The sequence below is a fragment of the Rana temporaria genome, chromosome 4, assembly GCF_905171775.1.
Source record: "Rana temporaria chromosome 4, aRanTem1.1, whole genome shotgun sequence".
Taxonomy (NCBI): domain Eukaryota; kingdom Metazoa; phylum Chordata; class Amphibia; order Anura; family Ranidae; genus Rana; species Rana temporaria.
In genome coordinates, this window is record NC_053492.1 from 66,112,376 (window position 1) to 66,131,325 (window position 18,950).

The following is an 18,950-nucleotide window of genomic DNA, read 5'->3' on the forward strand; positions in this document are numbered from 1 at the left end:
CATTCCTGACAAAGGGGTCCTGCACAGACCAAGACAGCACATACTTCGAAATGGAATAAAACAATACATTGCATCATTGCGGGAAGTTGTATTCTGTCTTACGAGAATTTTCATAACTTTTTCGTAAACCTATTGATTTTCGATATGAGACTAGCATGCAAAAAAGTCGATCGTCTGATATTCTCATCATGTGTGCCAGGCTTTTTACTTGCCTGAGCCCTCACTTGATCCAGTGCTGTGCCTGTCTGTAGTGTCTCTACCCGGTCTCACAGGCTTTGCTGAGGCAATGAAAGCCATTGGAAGGGGATAGTGATATGGGTAGGTGACAATGTCAAAAAGGCACAAACAACGATTGATTTAATAGATTTATAATGCGCCAAATACTGACCCGTCAGGGCAGTGTCTAAGCGCAGAAAACATAACTGGAAATAGGTAAATCAAGTCAGGGAGGGAAAGAAATAGAGGGAAAAGAAAAAAGGAGAGCAAGAAAAACTAAAACATCACCAGGGAACAACAGGGAGAACTAACATGACTCGGCCTGCTTTTTCTCAAAAAAACATGTTTTTAGTCTTTTACGAAAGGCCATAATAGAGGGGAGAGACCGAATGGAAGCAGGGAGACTATTCCATAGAGCCGTAGCTCTCACAGAAAAGCGTCTGCCCCCAAAGGTAAGCAGATGGGCAAGTCACAAGACCAGCTGTTAGTGATCTGAGTGCTCGTGCAGGGGCATGTCGCGTTATCAAGGAATTCAGATATTGCGGGCCCGTCCCATGATAAGCACGATGGGTGAGACAAAGAGCCTTAAACTCAACGCGATCCCTGAAATAGAGATAAGACGGGGGAGGGTTTTTTTTTTTTTTTGAAGGATTAAGGGTGCCAGCAAATATTAAATAAAAGTACTAGGGTATGTATAAAAAATATAACAGATTTTATTACATACAACACGGTTAAAAAATTGATTGTGCTTCTGGTACACGAGTGCACGAAATCTAGTCTCGTAATGTGACAATAGAGTTGTTATCTTGACATGTTTTGCCACCCAGGGCTTCTTCAGTAGATGTTTTTTAAAGACAAAAGATGTAGCACTGCATAAAACAAACATAATTAAGAACAAATAAAATAACTTATTACAGAATATAATAGATTACAGTATCAACTGCCATGTTCCATTTCATTATCGCTCACTCATGCAGGTCTGTTCTGCCTTTAGCTGGATGCCAGAAAACAAGATGGCAATCGCTAGGTATAACGCGTATAGGCCAATCAATGCCCAAACAGACCAGGCTGGGATCTGTGTGTATATCTGTGTAATATGTTGATCAATTTGGAATAATTGTTGACTGAGAATATAGCCAATAAAATGTGTAACAATATACAGGGTACATAATATATTTTTTCAACAATTATTCCAAATTGATTAACATATTAGACTGATATTAGTGCAGGAACCTTTCATAATTGCTGCGACATGAGTCACAGCTATATGAACAGTTTAATTGCCAGCAATGGGGTGCTATTTGGAAATGTCAAATCGCATGACAAGTCGCACCGGTTTGAACGGGGCCTAAAATACCTAAAAGTGGGCTGAAACTACAGTTTATGACAGAAGGGACTCTGTATCGCTCTTCTTTCTGATTCTTCCTGACCCAGAAAGCAAGTGAAGGTCACTGGTGTAGCGGTGTCTACCACAGTGATTTCCAGCTTCTAGAGGGATCCCACAGGTGTGGTATTCACATTGTTACATTGGTCTAGCTTGGCCCAATTAAACTATGTGAGACTACCCAGACCTGGAATTCTTTAACCACTTAAGCCCCTGACCATATTGCTGCCTAAAGACCCAAGGGGTTTTTACAGTTCGGGACTGCGTCGCTTTAACAGACAATTGCGCGGTCGTGCGACGTGGCTCCCAAACAAAATTGGCGTCCTTTTTTCCCCACAAATAGAGCTTTCTTTTGGTGGTATTTGATCACCTCTGCGGTTTTAATTGTTTGCGCTATAAACAAAAATAGAGCGACAATTTTGAAAAAATTCAATATTTTTTACTTTTTGCTGTAATAAATATCCCCCAAAAACATATATAACATTTTTTTTCCCTCAGTTTAGGCAGATACGTATTCTTCTACCTATTTTTGGTAAAAAAAAAACGCAATAATCGTTTATCGGTTGGTTTGCGCAAAATTTATAGCGTTTACAAAATAGGGGATAGTTTTTTGCATTTTTTTTTTTATTTTTTTTTTACTACTAATGGCGGCGATCAGCGATTTTTTTCGTGACTGCGACATTATGGCGGACACTTCGGACAATTTTGACACATTTTTGGGACCATTGTCATTTTCATAGCAAAAAATGCATTTAAATTGCATTCTTTATTGTGAAAATGACAGTTGCAGTTTGGGAGTTAAACACAGGGGGCGCTGTAACATTTAGTGTTCACTGTGTGTGTGTTTACTAGTGTAGGGGGGTGTGGCTGTAGGAATGACATCGATCGGATCTCCCCTATAAAGGGGATCACCCGATCGATGCGCCACCACAGTGAAGCACCGGGGAGCGATCGCGACTGAGCGTCTAAAAACAAATAGCCGCGCCGTCATCCCGGATCGCTCCACGAGCGGACCCGACCTCCGCATGTACCGGGGGGGGGGTCCCGATCGGACCCCCCACCCACGTCTAGCAGAGGACGTACAGGTACGTACATGTGCCTGTCCGTGCCATTCTGCTGACGTATATGTACATGAGGAGGTCGGGAAGTGGTTAAGGATGTTGTGGGAAATGGTGTAAACCTGTGTAAGGCTTTTGTTTTCCTTGGTGATCAGCACAGGGCAAATCCGCACTGTCCAGACAGAGGGTCAAGGGTCCTGCATCCTGTTAGGACAGCCAGCACCGTATAAAAACTGCTCCAACAAGCTCCTCCTATAGAAGTCACAAGACTACTATATACTGCTGATGAGAAAAGCCATTTAGCAGGTTATTGTTACTAAAACAATTGCATTTCCATGTTCTGTGCATGTGTACTGTGCGAGACCAGATATAGTGAATGCAGGCTCCTGGGTTTAGTAACATTTTAAGTCTAGCACACACTACTACTTTTTATTTATTTGCGTTCAACCCAGCAGGCTAAATGGGGGGAAAAAAAAAAAACTATCGGAGCTGTTGTACTAATATGTTAGTGCAGCAATCTCCCCTGCTGTTCTATTGTCTCCTGACAGGAGGAGCCCCCCCCCCCCCCCCCCCCCCCACCAAAACATCCCAGTTAGAACTCTTGGCCATTGGCTGAGATTGCTGATCGGGAGATGGTCGGCAGACCTTTTTCTGTCATGCCCCTTTGACAGAATCCGGCCCGGCTGCAGTGCACACGGCCGGTTTCTATTGATCCGGCCAATGCCGCCCAACATCCGGCCTATGTACTAGGCTAGATGTTGAACAGGGTCACTTAGCTACTTGTCAATTTATCTCATTAGTGACTTATCTGTAATAAACAGGCTGGGAGGGAAACATCCTCTTGTTTTGGCTATTCCAGCTTTTTTTTGTTGATTACAGAAACCCTTTAAATCATATTAAAAAAACTTTTTTTTTTTTAATGTTGTGTACCCTTCTGTTTTCTTTTAACAGTCCCAGTTCGCCGGAAGCAACGCCGTCGTTCGCAGTGGGGCCGTGGCATAATTAAGAAAAAGAAACCCAATTATTATTTAAAGAAAGATGAAGATTCGAAGTTCCAAGATGATGAGGAAAATGATGACCCATTAGAAAATGGCGATTGCCTGGAGGAAAACGGAGAAGAGACGGGAGACCACTCTGTGACAAATGATGAATCCTCTTGTGATGTGACAGATGGAGACGTGGAGCACCAGAATGGGATACTTGGTAAGGGAAGCAGTTTGGAGTCCACAGAGGAAGAAAACTCCAATGAATCCATGTTGGTCAATAGCAACACAGCACTGGAAGGTAAAACGGTTACTGCCAAGAACCAACCTCTTGCCACAAACTATTTAAACGGAAACTCTTCATTGGATAGCTTAGAAAGCACACCTGTATCTTCTTTCCAAAAACGTCATGCCCTTGTGACCGCAGACAAAGACTCTGAGACTCAAGACCCCCCATTTAATGAATTGGTCAACTGTCACAACTCTAAAAATCATCATAGTAATGAAGCACCACAGCTGATACTAGGAGCAGCTGGTCAGCATAACCAGCGGGAAGCAATGGAGCGAGAAGATGAGCCAGAAGGTAAGGTGGTGGTGTTTTCTCGATTTACAAAATCTGTTTTAAACAATTTGACTAAATACATTCAAGACTAGACTGTTTATACAGTTTGAACATGACCTATGGCTATCATAGAAACCTCCATTGAAGCTAAAACAAAATTCAACTGTCTTTATAAGGTTGAGAAACCACTTGGTAATGTTAATAAAAAGCTTCCCGCCATTGCAGTCGCTACCTCCTTGCAACTCTGGCAGCCTGGGGAATTTTTGTACATTGTGTATGGAAAGCGCTTATAAATAAAACCACCTTCTTGTGAGAAGGTTAACTCAATGGTTTTCCTGGAAGTCTGCACAGAGCTTGACATCAAATTAGAGGAGTTTCCTAATTTTAACAGGATGTTAGTGCTGCGTCTCTTTTTAGAATGACACTAAGCCTGATCAGAACATAATAAAGGCTGATCTCAGTTTTATAAATTGCATTGTATGTCTTACTCGACTTTCTATAGAACAATAACAAGTAAAACTATTGTAGAACTTTACTGAAATAGTTATGAATTAGGGTTCATCCAGAGGTCTCTAGGGGTTCCTTCTCAGATAAGTTCCCATTGACGCCATTGAACTTTTTAGCTATTTGTAGGAGGGGTTCGTCCCATTAACCACATGTTTATGGAGCATTCCTCCCAATGACCACACCAATGTATCTTCAGTTGTAGATATAGTAATTTTTAGCAGGGGTTCCCTGAGACCAGAAAGTTATTTCACAGGTTCCCATGTTGAAAAGGTTGAGAGGCGCTGCTTTTAAATGCATGGATAATCCCCAGCCACATGCCTCAGGTAATGCTCCAGATAAAAGTGTAATTCTGGGTCAGATGGACATGGCTTATGGTACTGTGGAGGATACCTAAAATGTTGTGGTCTGCCACTTGTATAGCTATCATGTTGGTCTATCCTTTTCCATTTCAGTAGACTGCAAGTTTATGTGCAATACTACAGATAACTTAGGGTGGGTCACAAGTCGGCAGCATCCATGTAAAAGGAGCCCTAAAGTCCATGATTTTCCCAAATCCTCAGCTTTCTGCTACTGTAATTTACTCCTTTTATCTGCCCCCATTACTACCACAAATCCTGCCCATGCAGCACAATGCTACGGGTTCTCTTTGGGCCTCATTCATGCAGGTATACCTATCTGCATACTGTGTGTGTTCAAGGACATGCATCTGCAGGGCTTTTAAATTGGTACCAGTGGCTGTGTCCATGCAGCCACTGCATCCCAATAGACATCAATGGGAATGCTGATGCATGGAACACCTGTGCATTCTGTGTGGGGGGGAGGCGGCTGTTTGCATAGGTTTATGGATGGGTACACCCGTGTAAAAGAGGCCTTATTGCCCATAGCCCCTTGTGTATTCTCCCCATTCTTTTTTTACCCTGCCACTGTGTTTTATATTATATTTCACTTCACTCCAAGAGGCCCAACACAGTTAAGGTATAAGGAGGAATGTGATTCCTCCACAATACTGTACAGTTCTGGGTGCCTGAGTTACTATTTGTTAAGAAAGGACTTTTATGTGTGTGCTGGGGGAGAATGTCTTTATCCCTCCTGTATACTACCCATGGTTTCTTTGTTCCCAAGAGTGTGAATGGAGTGATAAGGAAGAAAAGAGTAGAATTAAAGTGTTGCTAAACCTAAAACATAAAATCTGTATATGCAGCATGGCATGCTTGTTGGGCCCCTTTCACACGGGCGGACTGTTCAGGTCCGCTTGTTAGTTTTTAGGCGGACCTGAACGGACACTCCATGCACCTCTATGGACATCCGACCCGCTCTAATCTGCTAAAGTGTGACACATTGAAACCCTATTTTCCATCCGTCTATCGGATCAGACGAAGGCGGACTCTCCAGTCCTTCACATCCAATTCCCCCATAGGGGAGAGAGCGGCGCTCTGACAGGTCGGTCCCTGCAGTCCCTGTGCAGAGACAGACCTGTCATCTGCCTGCTCATCAGGGAGCGACGGCGCGATCCCCGCTGAGCAAAGCGGGGATCGCGCCCGCACACTGACACGTCCGTGTGAAAGGGCTCTTATACTCACTGTGGAACTTAAGGGGTTAATCCTTTGCATTGTGTAAAAAGGCTGTTTTATCCTGTATGCACAGATCTTTCCCCTCCTGCACTGTCTATCTGGGGAAGGCCAGCTAACACAGGTAGAGTAGCCAATCTGCACATGCTCAGTTGTTCCAAAGTGTAGTTTTATACCACGCTTAAAGTGAGAAAAAATATTTAACTATATAACGGCAGCAATTAATTCCAGTGACATATTTAAGGAAAAGTGTGTATTGGCACAATTATTTTTGCGTATACACCAAGTGCATAAATGACACTAAAAACTATAAATGTGCAAAAAAGTCCTTATGATGAATAAATTCCTATATCAAGTCCATATGAACAAGAATTTTATTAAAATGCTCACATGCTCAGTTTTCTTTTTTTTATGCTGGAGAGAACAATTTCTTCTTGATCAGAGTTAGCCAGGTCACGTGTTATTGACATCACACATGTGGGCGTGTATACAGGCAGTGAAAATCTCCTCCTTCCTGAACTCTCAGCACTGGTGAAACTGTGCAGTTTATCATGTAACCGTGATATACAGATCATCCAAAAAGGTATATAGTGGCTATATTGTAGAAAGATGTATATTATATTGTGGGCACTGGGGGCGGATGAAAGATTTTCATGCTACTGGGTTTAGTAACAAAGCTGCACAAGAGTTGGCAGTGAATCTATTGCAATGATCTCCAAGGGCAAGCACAGGTTCACTTTAAACTGCATGTAGCATGCTGTATGAAATATGACTATACGGCCTTAGGTTTCTTCTGCTTTCAGATGGAAGTGCTTGTATAAAAGTGCTTTATATTTTTTAAAAATCTCAGGTGTTCTGGATACATTATCCAGAGAAGTATAAGGGGAAGCTGAAACCTTAGAGTGGAGAAAAAGCCGTAGATCTCCATTTGGATAGATGGCAGGAAAAGCCTTGCTGCTGTTTGAAATATTACAAAAATTTTATCACTGCTGCTTTTCCTTCGAGATGAGAATATAGAATACATGTGTGCTCGTTATAAATTAAAGCCCAAGAACCACTATTCATTTTTTTATCAATGTATGTGTCTCATATCAGTGATAGACACAAAATACTTTTTATATATATATATATATATATATATATATATATATATATATATATATTCACAGCATTGCTTTATCAGTTTAGTAAGAACACATTTATAGAGTTCTTTATGCTTTAGAGCAGAGGTGCCCAACCAGTGGCCCGCGGAGCCCTCTGATGTGGCCCGCGACCTCCTGCTCTGGGATGGAATAAAATAGAATACGGTTAGTAAAATCACAGTGTATATTTGGGCATATCTGTTCTGCAGTGGTTGCTGGGCTGCTTTCAAATTAATCTGGAGGTGCAGAGAAGTGCACATGCGGGTTACCTGCACTGAGCCATAGACTTCTATTACCTGCGAGTTTGGTGTGCTTTCAGAAAGTGCACCAAACCTACAGGATATAATGTAAGTCTATGGCAAAGTGCAGCTAACCTGCAGGAAAGCCACAGGTGAACTTTGCTGCACTCAACCGTGCATCAGTTTAAAAACAGCCTTAGGCCCCTTTCACACGGTCAGTCCAACCAAATCGGACCCTCCATTCACCTCTAAGGAGTGGTAGATGTAAATGGACTTGTGTCTGTTTACAAACTCCTAACTCGAATCCAATCCGCTATAAAAAATAGAGCAGAGTGGGCTGCCATCCACCCGCTCCGCTCATTGTGGCCCGTGACTGGTTACCAAGTCGCTTAAGTGGCCCTTGCTCTTCGAAAGGTTGGGCACCTCTGTTTTAGAGCCTGTGTTGATTGGATTACTCCCGCGTATACCGCACACCCCTTAAGTGACCCCCAATCCTGTGGAAAAAAGTTATTTTTGTATTTACAGTTTTGGTGTCTTGCGCGCAGCGTCCATCGGCGGCCTCGTCGGCTTCGGGTGTCCTTCTGCGGCTTCGGGTGTCCTTCTGCGGCTTCGGGTGTCCTTCTGCGGCGGGTCCGGTGTCCTTCTGCGGCGGGTCCGGTGTCCTTCTGCGGCGGGTCCGGTGTCCTTCTGCGGCGGGTCCGGTGTCCTTCTGCGGCGGGTCCGGTGTCCTTCTGCGGCGGGTCCGGTGTCCTTCTGCGGCGGGTCCGGTGTCCTTCTGCGGCGGGTCCGGTGTCCTTCTGCGGCGGGTCCGGTGTCCTTCTGCGGCGGGTCCGGTGTCCTTCTGCGGCGGGTCCGGTGTCCTCTTCGGCGGGTCCGGTGTCTTTCTGCGGCGTCCTCCCCGCTCGTTTCCCACGCCGAGTTTTGCATACTGCGCCAGCATATACCGAGCGCAGTACACTCGGGCAGGCTCGGCAACTGTCGCGCTCACGTCCTGTACGTCCAGGACGTGACCGCGGAAGAAGCCGAGACTGGCCGACTATACCCGAGTGTACTGCGCTCGGTATATGTCGGCGCAGTATTCAAAACTCGGCGCGGGTATCGGCGTATATCGCGCACCCACGATTTTGCCCTGATTTTCAGGGCAAAAAAGTGCGCGATATACGCCAATAAATACGGTAATTCAAGATGGTTCTGAGCTCATTCAGAATTTGATGGGTACAAATTACTTCCTCCGGACTTGCATTTGACCTGCTTCAAGCAGGGTTGCACCCCTATAGACTTATCGGTCTTCTGTCATAATGATCTTCTGAAACTTTTGTTTACCTATGTGCTCCTTTATGGAGCACCAATATTATAAACTCATTTACAGCCCCATTTCCAAAAATGTTGAGATGCTGTGTAAAATCTAAATAAAAAAAAAAAAATACAATTATTTGAAAATCTATTAAGCCCATATTTTTATCCATATAGAAAATAGAATGCATATCAAATGTTTAAACTGAGAAATTTTTAAGAAAAAAATGTGGAATGCAGCATGTCTCAAAGTTTGGACTGGGCAAATAAATGCTGGCAAAGCAAGTGGTACGAACAAGGAAGTGCTGAAAGAACATTTCTCAACTAATTATGTAATTGGCAACAGGTCAGTAACATGATTGAGTATAAAAAGGGCATCTTAGAGGGTCTCAGAAGTAAATGGGGGCGACGGTTCACGACCCATGACTGTTGAGCAGGTAGAATCGGGCAAGAATGGGACAATATTTCTCTCCCAAAACCCCAGCCATTTACAGGGTGTAAAAGAGGGGTTGCTACACTGTGGGTAAACATGGCTTTGTCCCAACTTTTTTGATATGTTTCTACTATTGATTTCAAAATTACCTTTTTTCTTTTTTTTGTAGACCTCTTTCCCACTGAGACGGTTTTCAGGCGTTTTAGAGCTAGAAATGGTGCTTGTTAAACCTCCTTCCATTCATTTCAGTGTGACTTTTCACACTTGGGCGGTGCACTTGCGAGACGTTGGGAAAAGTCCTGCAAGCAGCATCTTTGGGGCAGTTTGGGGGCGCTGTATTTAGCTCTCCCAAAACGCCCTGCCGATTGAAATGAATGGGCAGCGCTTTCAAAGCACTTAACACCGCAACACAAGAGCTCTTAACCCCCTTATTTGGTCATAAAAGCGCCGATTAAACAGCGGTAAGGTGCCGCTAAAACGAGCGACACTTTAGAGCAAACATACGATCGGCTCTAGTGTGAAAGGGATCTTCCTAAAGCTGTAAATTTTCTCCGTATAAACATTTGTTATGTTTTCTATTGCAATAAAATATGGATTCATGAGGTTTGCAAATCGTTGCATTCTGTTTTTATCTAGATTTTCTATAGCGTCCCAACTTTTTTGGCATCAGTTTTATCTTAAATCCAGTTTTTATGTCTGTTTGTTTTTTTGGAAATGGCTTCTTGGAGCTTTCTGAAGACATGGAGTCTGGTGCTGTGTGGAAAGGTTATGCCCAAAGAATCCATCTGGTTGTAAATGTTGAGCAGCTGGATAATCAAAGCAGCAACCACTTCTGGATCCTTAGTCAAACATCATCTTAAAATATCAAATATCAGGAGCTCGATGTCGGTTTCACCTTAATGACTAATGTCATGTGAGGTGAATTTTATATCCTAGCACATGGCTTGTATAGAGGGAAACAAAGAAGCTGCATGTGTGGGTATATGCTTTGGAGATGGATAGCTAGATACAGTTGTGCCTAAAAGTTTGCATATCCTGGCAGACGACATAACATTTTTGCATTGCTATTAAAAATGACTGGTCATGGCATAAAACAGTCTCTTATTAAAGTGATTGTAAAGTTTTGTTTGTTTTTATTTGAAAAAAAAGTTATCTGCTCTGTATAATGATCCTCCTCTTTTCGGGGTCCCTCTTTCTGACCCCAGATTTCATATTTAAGAGGTCCTGTTATGCTTTAGAGCCAGTTCACACTGGGGCGGCACCACTTCGGGGGCGACTCGGCAAGGCGTCCTGAAGACGACTTCAGAGGCGACTTGCAAAATGACTTCTGTATAGAAGTCAATGCAAGTTGCCCAGAGTCGCCCCCGAAGTCTTGCAAGAACCTTGAGTCGCCTGACGAGTCGCCCCAGTGTGAATTGGCTCTTATTTCTATTACAAGGGATGTTTACAATCCTTGTAATAGGAATAAAAGTGACGCAATTTTTTATTTTTATTTAAAGAATCGTGTAAAAATTGCAAATAAAAGGTAAAATAAGGAAGACAACTTTTTTTTTTTAATGCGCATACACGAGTAACGCCCCCACATATGAAAACTGTGTTCAAACCACATGTGAGGTATTGCCGCGATTGTTGGCGTGAGAGCAATAATTATAGCCCTAGACCTCCTCTGTAACTCAAAACATGCAACCTGTAGAATTTTTTTTAAACGTTGCCTGTGGAGATTTTTAAGGGTAAAAGTTTGTCTCCATTCGACTCATCGTAACGTCTTTCACAATGTAAATATATATATAATGTGTGTGTATATGTGTATATATATATATATATATATATATATATATATATATAATCATATTTATCTGGGTATAGCGCGCACCGGCGTACAGTTCTAGGAGGGAAATTTCCTGAAAAAATAATTACTTACAGTTTAAATGTCCCTCTTCGGTGTCTAGCCCGGCGTCCATCGGCGCCCTTGTCCGGTCCGGTGTCCATCTTCGGCCCTCGTGGTGTCCTCCAGCGCTGTCTCCGAGTGCCGCCGCCGACATATACCGAGCGCAGTACGCTCGGCTTCTCTCGCAGGACGTGACCGCGAGCGGAGCCGAGCATAGCCGAGTGTACTGCGCTCGGTATATGTCGGCGGCGGCACTCAGACAGGGGATCGGCGTATGCGCACCCACGATTTTCATACTGTGTGTGTGTGTGTGTGTGTATATATATATATATATATATATATATATATATATATATATATATATGTGTATATATATATATATATATATATATATATATATGTGTGTGTGTATTTTTCCACACAAAAAAGTCATTGAACTTTCCATTTAAGGGACATCTACATGGAGCACAGGCAGGGGAAAAAAAATAAAGCTTTAACCATTCTCTACTCCAAAAATGGCATTGCGCATGATCTGTACCGGTTTTATGGTAATGTGTTCATATTTTTGCCTAAAAACCCTTTTAATTATTGCCTAACATGTACCTTATTTGCTCTGACATAGGTAATCCAGGCAGCAAAATTCTACACAAGGACCTTTATTTGAACGAGAACCTTGATCCAGAGCCACCTTTGATTGTTGATAACGACAAGCTAGAGGTAATGATACTGCCAGTTTCTTCTATATGATTTAGTACAGGGAGATGCAATTAGTGGACCTCCAGCTGTTGCAGAACTAAAAGTTCCATGAGGCATAGCAAGACTCTTGGTGTCATGCTTGTGGCTGGCAGAGGCAGAGGCATGATGGGACTTGTAGTTTTGCAACAGCTGGAGGTCCGATAATTGCATATCTCTGATTTAGTAGATGTCTGGTGTTGGTTTGCCCACAATGGGCTTATTCTTGATATATATTTTTCTATTTTAGAAACTGCTTAATACTGTGGTAAAGAAAAGCTGCGATCTGACAGTGGATGAATTGGAGAGGTGGTACTCTGGCCTCAGCCAGTGTATCTACATCCACAGGATGGAGTATGACAAAACTGCCCTAGTAGAGGTGAGTTGAATTTGCAGTTTGATGTTAGTGGTCCTGTGCCCAATGGATTTCTCAATATCCATTCAATGGATTATAGCTTTATTTCTGGCCAGCTCAATACTATAGTCCATAACCATGTGAGAATGTCCTGTTCGCTCAAAATGTATTTAAAAGCTAAATATGTCTGTATATGTACCGTATATATATGTTTTGTTCAAAACGAATAAACCGTACAAATTACTTAGATTAAATACTAATTTCCATTACCTACTTTACCTTTTTGGGTGTACCACAAGTCCAGAGTGAAGCATTTAAATCAAGCATATGGGGGCAGTATCAGCCATGACCTTGTTACCAATTTTAATTAGCTAGCATTAATGTAAAAGTGATCCAGGCAGCTGCATAGACGTCTGATCGGTGTTACAGTGCAGGCAATGTGGCGCCACCCCGTTCTGTCCAGGAGTCCAAGACGACAATAAACTGTCAGGAGGGTGTGTGGGAGACTATCGAACATCCAATTCTTTATTGCCTCTGCTGTAAATAGATGCTAGAATCGCTCAGCTTTCAGCATTTTCGGTTTCAGAGCGGTCTTTCCATCGCTGTTAAAACAAAGGAAGCATTGCTACCTATAGTTGATTATCTGCTGAGAATGTCAGGGGAGATATTGGGGTCTAATAGGTAATCTTAAGGGACGCTTAAGTGGTCATCTGCATAGTGCAAACGCATAGGTGACTTCTTAGCCTCCTTGTGATGGTAATAGTTAAAAAAAAATCTATATAACCGTAACCCTGTTGCCCTGCACACCCCACCATGATGCAAAACTTATGCAGACTGCGATTCCGCCACTCATGTGAAATATCGCTGCGAATGTCAGAGTGAGTGCGCTAATTCTAGAACGATATTTTATGGTTGATAAGCTATAAAGGATTTTAAGTTGTTGCCAATGGAAACTTGTAGGTACCATCACCGTGTTTTTTCACGATATATGTTCATGCAGTTTTAAAGTGGTTCTAAAGGTAGAAGTTTTTATTTCTATGCATTAAGATAAAAGACCTTCTGTGTGCAGCAGCCCCCTATTCTTGCTAGAGCCCCATCTCGATCCAGTGACGTTGCATGAGAGCCTCGTCTGTCCGGGGACTCTCCCTCATTGGCTGAGACAGCAGCATTCACCATTGGCTCCCACTGCTGTCAATTAGTGAGCCAATGAGGGGAGAGAGTGGGTGGGGCCAAGCCACAGCTCCGTGTCTGAATGGACACAGAGGAGGGACTCGGCTTGGGTGCCCCCATAGAAAGCTGCAAGAAGAGGAGGTTCTGGAATGCTCTGTGCAAAACCACTGCACAGAGCTGGTAAGTATGACACAAGAAATGAAACCCGACTTTAATAGCACTTTAAGACTTGACTTGTTTGGTGTTTTAACTCGATACAACCAACTTTTATATTTCACCTAAACCTTGAGTATTATGTTTACATTAAAACATTTTTTTTTTGTTTGCACAAATATCAAGCAACATTAAAAACTACTGTCTTTGTTTTTACAAGCCTCTGCTTTCAGGAAATTATGTTCTGTGAGTTTTAACGACTTGCTAACCAGGCGTTTTTCGGACATTTGCTGTTTACAAGTAAAAAAATGTTTTGCTAAAAATTACTTGGAACCCCCAATATTTTTTTCTTTTAGCAGAGATCCTAGAGAATAAAACGCTCTTTCGGGACACACATGCAGGTCCGCCTCCGAGTCCTGCTTCTTTGTCTATTGACACAGAAAGCAGGACTCAGCCCTGCCACCCCAGTCATTGGATTTGATTGACAGCAGCAGGAGAAAGGGGCTGCGCTGCTAACAATCCATCCAATCAGGACCCAAGTCACCGGGTTTTGCTGGTTTGTTTGTCCCCGTTGCGAGATAGCGAGGATACAGGTAAGTAAGACAGGGGCTCAGGGGGGCTCCTGCATTACAGGATGTTTTTCACCTTAATGCATAGAATGCATTGAAGGTGAAAAACCTTGAGGGTTTCCAACCACTAACTGTAAATTCATGACGTACATTTACAGGTAGTGGTTGTCATTTATAGACACAATTGCAGATTTTAACGTGTGCAAATGAATATTTAAGAGTGGAACTGGTTAAGGTTAATGGCTTAATGGCTTTGTTTCTTTTTTTTGCAGGAAATGGAAAGGACAGTTGAGAAGTTTCAAACATTCCTGTGAAAGTTGCCAAAACTGCAACATTTCTTTCTGTGACTCTTCATAGGGAGAGCCCTTTTAAGCGATTTTTATTTATTTTCAAAGGCACCAAGTCTGCTCTGAACCTTGCTCTCCCAGTGTTCAACCTCCCACCGTCTGCTGTTTTAACAAGATTGGTGCTATCGTCTCAGGTACTTGATGCCAACCAGCCTACTAGAACCAAACAGAACTTTGTAACCCCGGTGGACACAAACCTAACAACTACAGTTTGAAGAATCACGGTGCTAATGGCAGGTGGATGGGAAGTCCACCGATCTGTCGAATTCAAATGCCAGAAAGCCGTTGGCACCAGTCACCCCCTTCTCAAAATTGGGAGGGTTTCAATTCTTGCGATGGAACTGTACAAACAAACAAAACTGGATCACAAAAAAGCCAGATGCTTGTATTTATTAATTTGTCTCTCATTTTATCAAACTCTTAAACCATCTTTTTTTTTTTCCTACCATATTTCATAAAATTCTCTTCAGAAGACGTGTCAGAGCTAGTTGGTGGCAGCTTACCCCAAGATCTGACTCAGAGCTTTTTTGTGCCTTTTTAACACTGTTAGGATTTTCCATTGGGTCTAATTGTTGGGAAGGAAGCAAACAAAACTTGCCAGGTTTCAATCTAAGTTAAAGCTGGGGAGCTTTGTGACCCTTTGGTTGTTGAGGAGCCATAGGCCCAGGCTTTCAGGTTTGGTTCTTTAACAGGTGCTGAATGTTAGGGCTTTGTAGCATTAGCCATGCTCTATTCCCTTAACAGGTGCTAACTGTTAGATACTGGTGGGACACTCAACTTTGACTCCTCAATACCCGCTAGCTGGCAATGAATGCTGGGACTCTGATTTCTCAAACCTGGTTCAGCAGCTGCTGGCTGGTAGGGCGTACTAAGAGTTTTGTAGCTCAACTGTGATACTACAAGAACAGTTACTGGAGAGGGCATCCTGGTACTCGGGGTCCTCAACAGCCAAAAGTTAACCATTATTAGTCTAAAACCTGTTGATTTTCCCCCCTCATTCTTCATTTGAGTAAAATCGATTGCTGCCTGTATGTCAAATGTGAGCCTATTTGTATGTGTTCTGCAAGCCAGTTAGTATTTGTGATATTTGGTACTCCAAAGTGTTAAGTCCTCACTAAAACTCGCCTGCATCACCACCAGTTTTATACAGGTGCTCCAAAGTCCTTTGGATACATCTAGGTTAGAGCTCAGTCTTGTATACATGTTGGCACCCAGTTCACCAAAAAAATGTTCCAGATCTATGCATTGCTGGATTTTCGGTGGCAGAAGAGAACTTTGCCACCCTATAGGTTTGTAGAGCACACCTTTTGTAGGCACACCTTGCTCAGCATGCATTTGTGAATTATACAAGCATGAACTCAACAAGAACCAGCTTTGTGGCTAATTAAACTCCCGTGTTTTTATTTGACATGACGTGAGTTGAGGTGCTCCTTGTGCTACTGTTGTCACATTTTATTGATTGTACACATTATACGTAACTCGGTGTTTAAGCAATTTGGCAGAGAAATACATGGAGTTACCCAGTTATCTTTGCCATTCCAAAGTGAGAATTGTTCCAACTTTGATTTTTTGTTTTTCTTTTTTCTTCATTCAAATTCATAAAGTCTCCAAGTTCACCTGCTTTTGAAGACTGGGAAAATACGTTTTTAACATGGTGTTCCGTGTGTTAAAAGATTTAAAAAAAAAATCCAGTCCAGTATTGAATACGTGAGAACAAGTTACTTTAAAAAATTTTGGCTTCAGTTTTTTTTTTTTTTTTTAAACGTGTTTTTTTGTGACCGTGCAATGTCTTGTCTTAACTGCTCTTTAACTCACAGCGATTTAATGTTACGTATATTTTGTCAGTATGGCTTTTGTGGTCTTTTACAGGGTTGTTGTTTCTCCCTATATACAGTGGAGTCCTACATTGTGACTCATCCATTTGCCGTATCTCGAGCATCTAGTGGTGTCACTGGCTGGCATGGAATCTTCCTCCACTAGAAACCCAAATATTCAGCCATACGTTTTCTAGGACTGCTCTTTCAGGGGTTAATTGGAGTTGGTGTCATCCGCATGTTGGCAACTTGCCTTGTTTGGCTGGGTTTTGTGTTTAGCGGAGGACGTAGGCACTGTTGTCTTAGAGTGTTATATTTCAGAGCAGTCTGGCAGTTATGTAGTTAATATACTTTACCTTCACATTGTGTAGCAGCTGTTGGATGAATCCTGTAAAGGTGCAAGGAACTAGTGATTATATAAGGCACAAGACTTTAGTTCCTAGTGATTTGATGGGCTGCTTTATGTGCACAGGTTCCCGTCACAAAACAGCTGACTTTACAATGTCAGTGTCATTGCAGTTTAGAGTGTTAAGTTATGAAAGGATATCAGCTCAGTGTAAATTAAGCTTTTTTTTTTATATATATATATTATTATTTTTTTGTACAGTCAGCATTTCATTTGGGTTCATTTTTAGACTGCAGAAAATGCAAAACCAAACAATGTAGCATATTTATTAAATTCAATATCAACACATTTTTTGTCATGTCACACTGTCTTGTTTTTGCTTTTTTTTTTTTTTTTTTTTTCTGTATGAAACGGAAATGTATTCTTCGGTTAGCGCCAATGACATTTTTTTTTTACTCTTGAATAAAGAGTCGATCCTGTCTGATTGACCTGTGGACCTTTGAACTGCAACGCTCTGGGCCTCAGGTTAACCAAAGTTGTAGTAAATTCATTTTTATTTTTTAAATATTAAACAAGCCTGGCTGATTAATTATACCACTTTCTATGATTGAAACAAAACATTTTTTTCCCTACAAAATTATTATTTTTTTTTTTTTTATCTCGTGAGGGTTTTGAAGACCTCAGGTGTTTGCTGTGTCTTTTCCCCTCCTTTTTTTGTAGGTAAAAATTCTTCTTGCTCTCACAACTCAAAAGTAATTCTGACAAAAATAGACTTTCTACAATCAATATTTGTATAAAGTGAAACTTTTTACAAAAAAATAAATAAAATGTTGTTTTTTAACCCTCACTGAGCAGGATAAATCGTACTTTAAGGCAAGGTCAGTTTTATTAATAAAATTTTAAAATAAAATAAAAAATGTCTTTTGTAAAAGTTGTATTGCAATGGGACTGCTGCTGTTTTGTTTTTTTTCTAAGAAAGATTTGTGAAAAGGAAAAAGTTGCCCAACAGCTTTTTTTTTTATTAACATTGAGCACAACTGGGCAAAACTAGAGGCAACCATTTTGCAGCTTGAGCTACACGGCATCCTGTCCTCTGTCCTGTTGTCGCTGTGGGTGTGGCACACTAGGATGCATCATCATAAGCAAGGCCTCGGGATACAAAATGGTTGTGACGGCTGTTGTAAGGGGACGCTTCTCGCTAAGCACAAATGGGTAAAACTAAAAGCAAGCCATTTTGTACTCTGACCAACGAACGGTTCGACCTATCAGTTGGCTAGCAATTGCTAACATCTCTATGCTACATGTTAGTTTCTGGTTGATCGATAGGCTGGGTGCTTGGTGTATCCATCAGATACAAAATGGCACTTTCCATTGTGTCTAGCCGAGGGGGTACTTTTACTTTACTTCCCCTTTTTTAACCTTACCACAGCATATATGAGTTGGCTGGCAAAAAAAAAATGTAGTTCATGTAGGAAATATTTTTATGACCTTTCTTTAGGATTAACTTTTGTTCTCGTTTGCTTTTCCACTGGGGAATGGGGTTTACATTTTGGAACATTGCTTATATGTGTATATAAGATAGGCTAATTTTTGTACTGTTGTTTTGTTATACATCCTCTTGTGTTTTTGTCTTACGGGGCATCCAAATAAAGATGAACGTTCAGTTTAAGAAGAGGCGTTTACTGGTGTCTGAAGTTGACTAATTCCTACCGTGCTTTTCTCTGTCAAGTATATGTAAAGTTTGGTTCCCACATAGCAGAAACAGGATCCTGAAATTGTAGCATGAGAAAAAGCATCTTTCTTAGGCTCTTGTTCTCGGCAGAAATGCTCAGTCAACCAGAACTGTTCCAGGAGACCAAAATCCATAGCGATTAGTTATTTTACTACCGTTCTGTCATGCCCCCCCTCCCTGCTGCACAAGTGCAGTAACTGAGCACGACCAGCAAGATTATTGAATCCATGACCTCATCTCGTTTCAAAGTGCTATGGGAATCGGGGGGGCTAGAATGGCAGAAGCAAGTGTAAATTTCTAAACAACTTAATTCCCATGCACAGTAACAGTGCAGTCGTTTTGCTGCTAAAAGATTTTAGAACCTTAACAATTGTTAAAGAATAAAAGTGATATGGTCTTTAAGTCTGTAAGCCTCATGGTCAGTGGTACAATAGTTTTACCACCTTTCACTGTAAAAAG

General features: G+C 41.8%; 1 protein-coding gene across 3 annotated transcripts in view; it reads left to right on the forward strand.

Moving 5' to 3' along the window:
• ATAD2B (ATPase family AAA domain containing 2B) overlaps nucleotides 1-18,431 on the forward strand; it is a 202,656-nt gene extending 184,225 nt beyond the window's left edge. For all 3 annotated transcript variants that reach the window (XM_040348522.1, XM_040348524.1, XM_040348523.1), the window contains exons 25-28: nucleotides 3,610-4,224; nucleotides 11,896-11,990; nucleotides 12,256-12,384; nucleotides 14,525-18,431. In XM_040348522.1, coding sequence (XP_040204456.1) covers nucleotides 3,610-4,224; nucleotides 11,896-11,990; nucleotides 12,256-12,384; nucleotides 14,525-14,566 — 881 coding nt within the window. In that variant the 3' untranslated portion in view covers nucleotides 14,567-18,431. The remainder of the gene's footprint in view (nucleotides 1-3,609; nucleotides 4,225-11,895; nucleotides 11,991-12,255; nucleotides 12,385-14,524) is intronic.
• The last annotated feature ends 519 nt before the right edge of the window (nucleotides 18,432-18,950 follow it).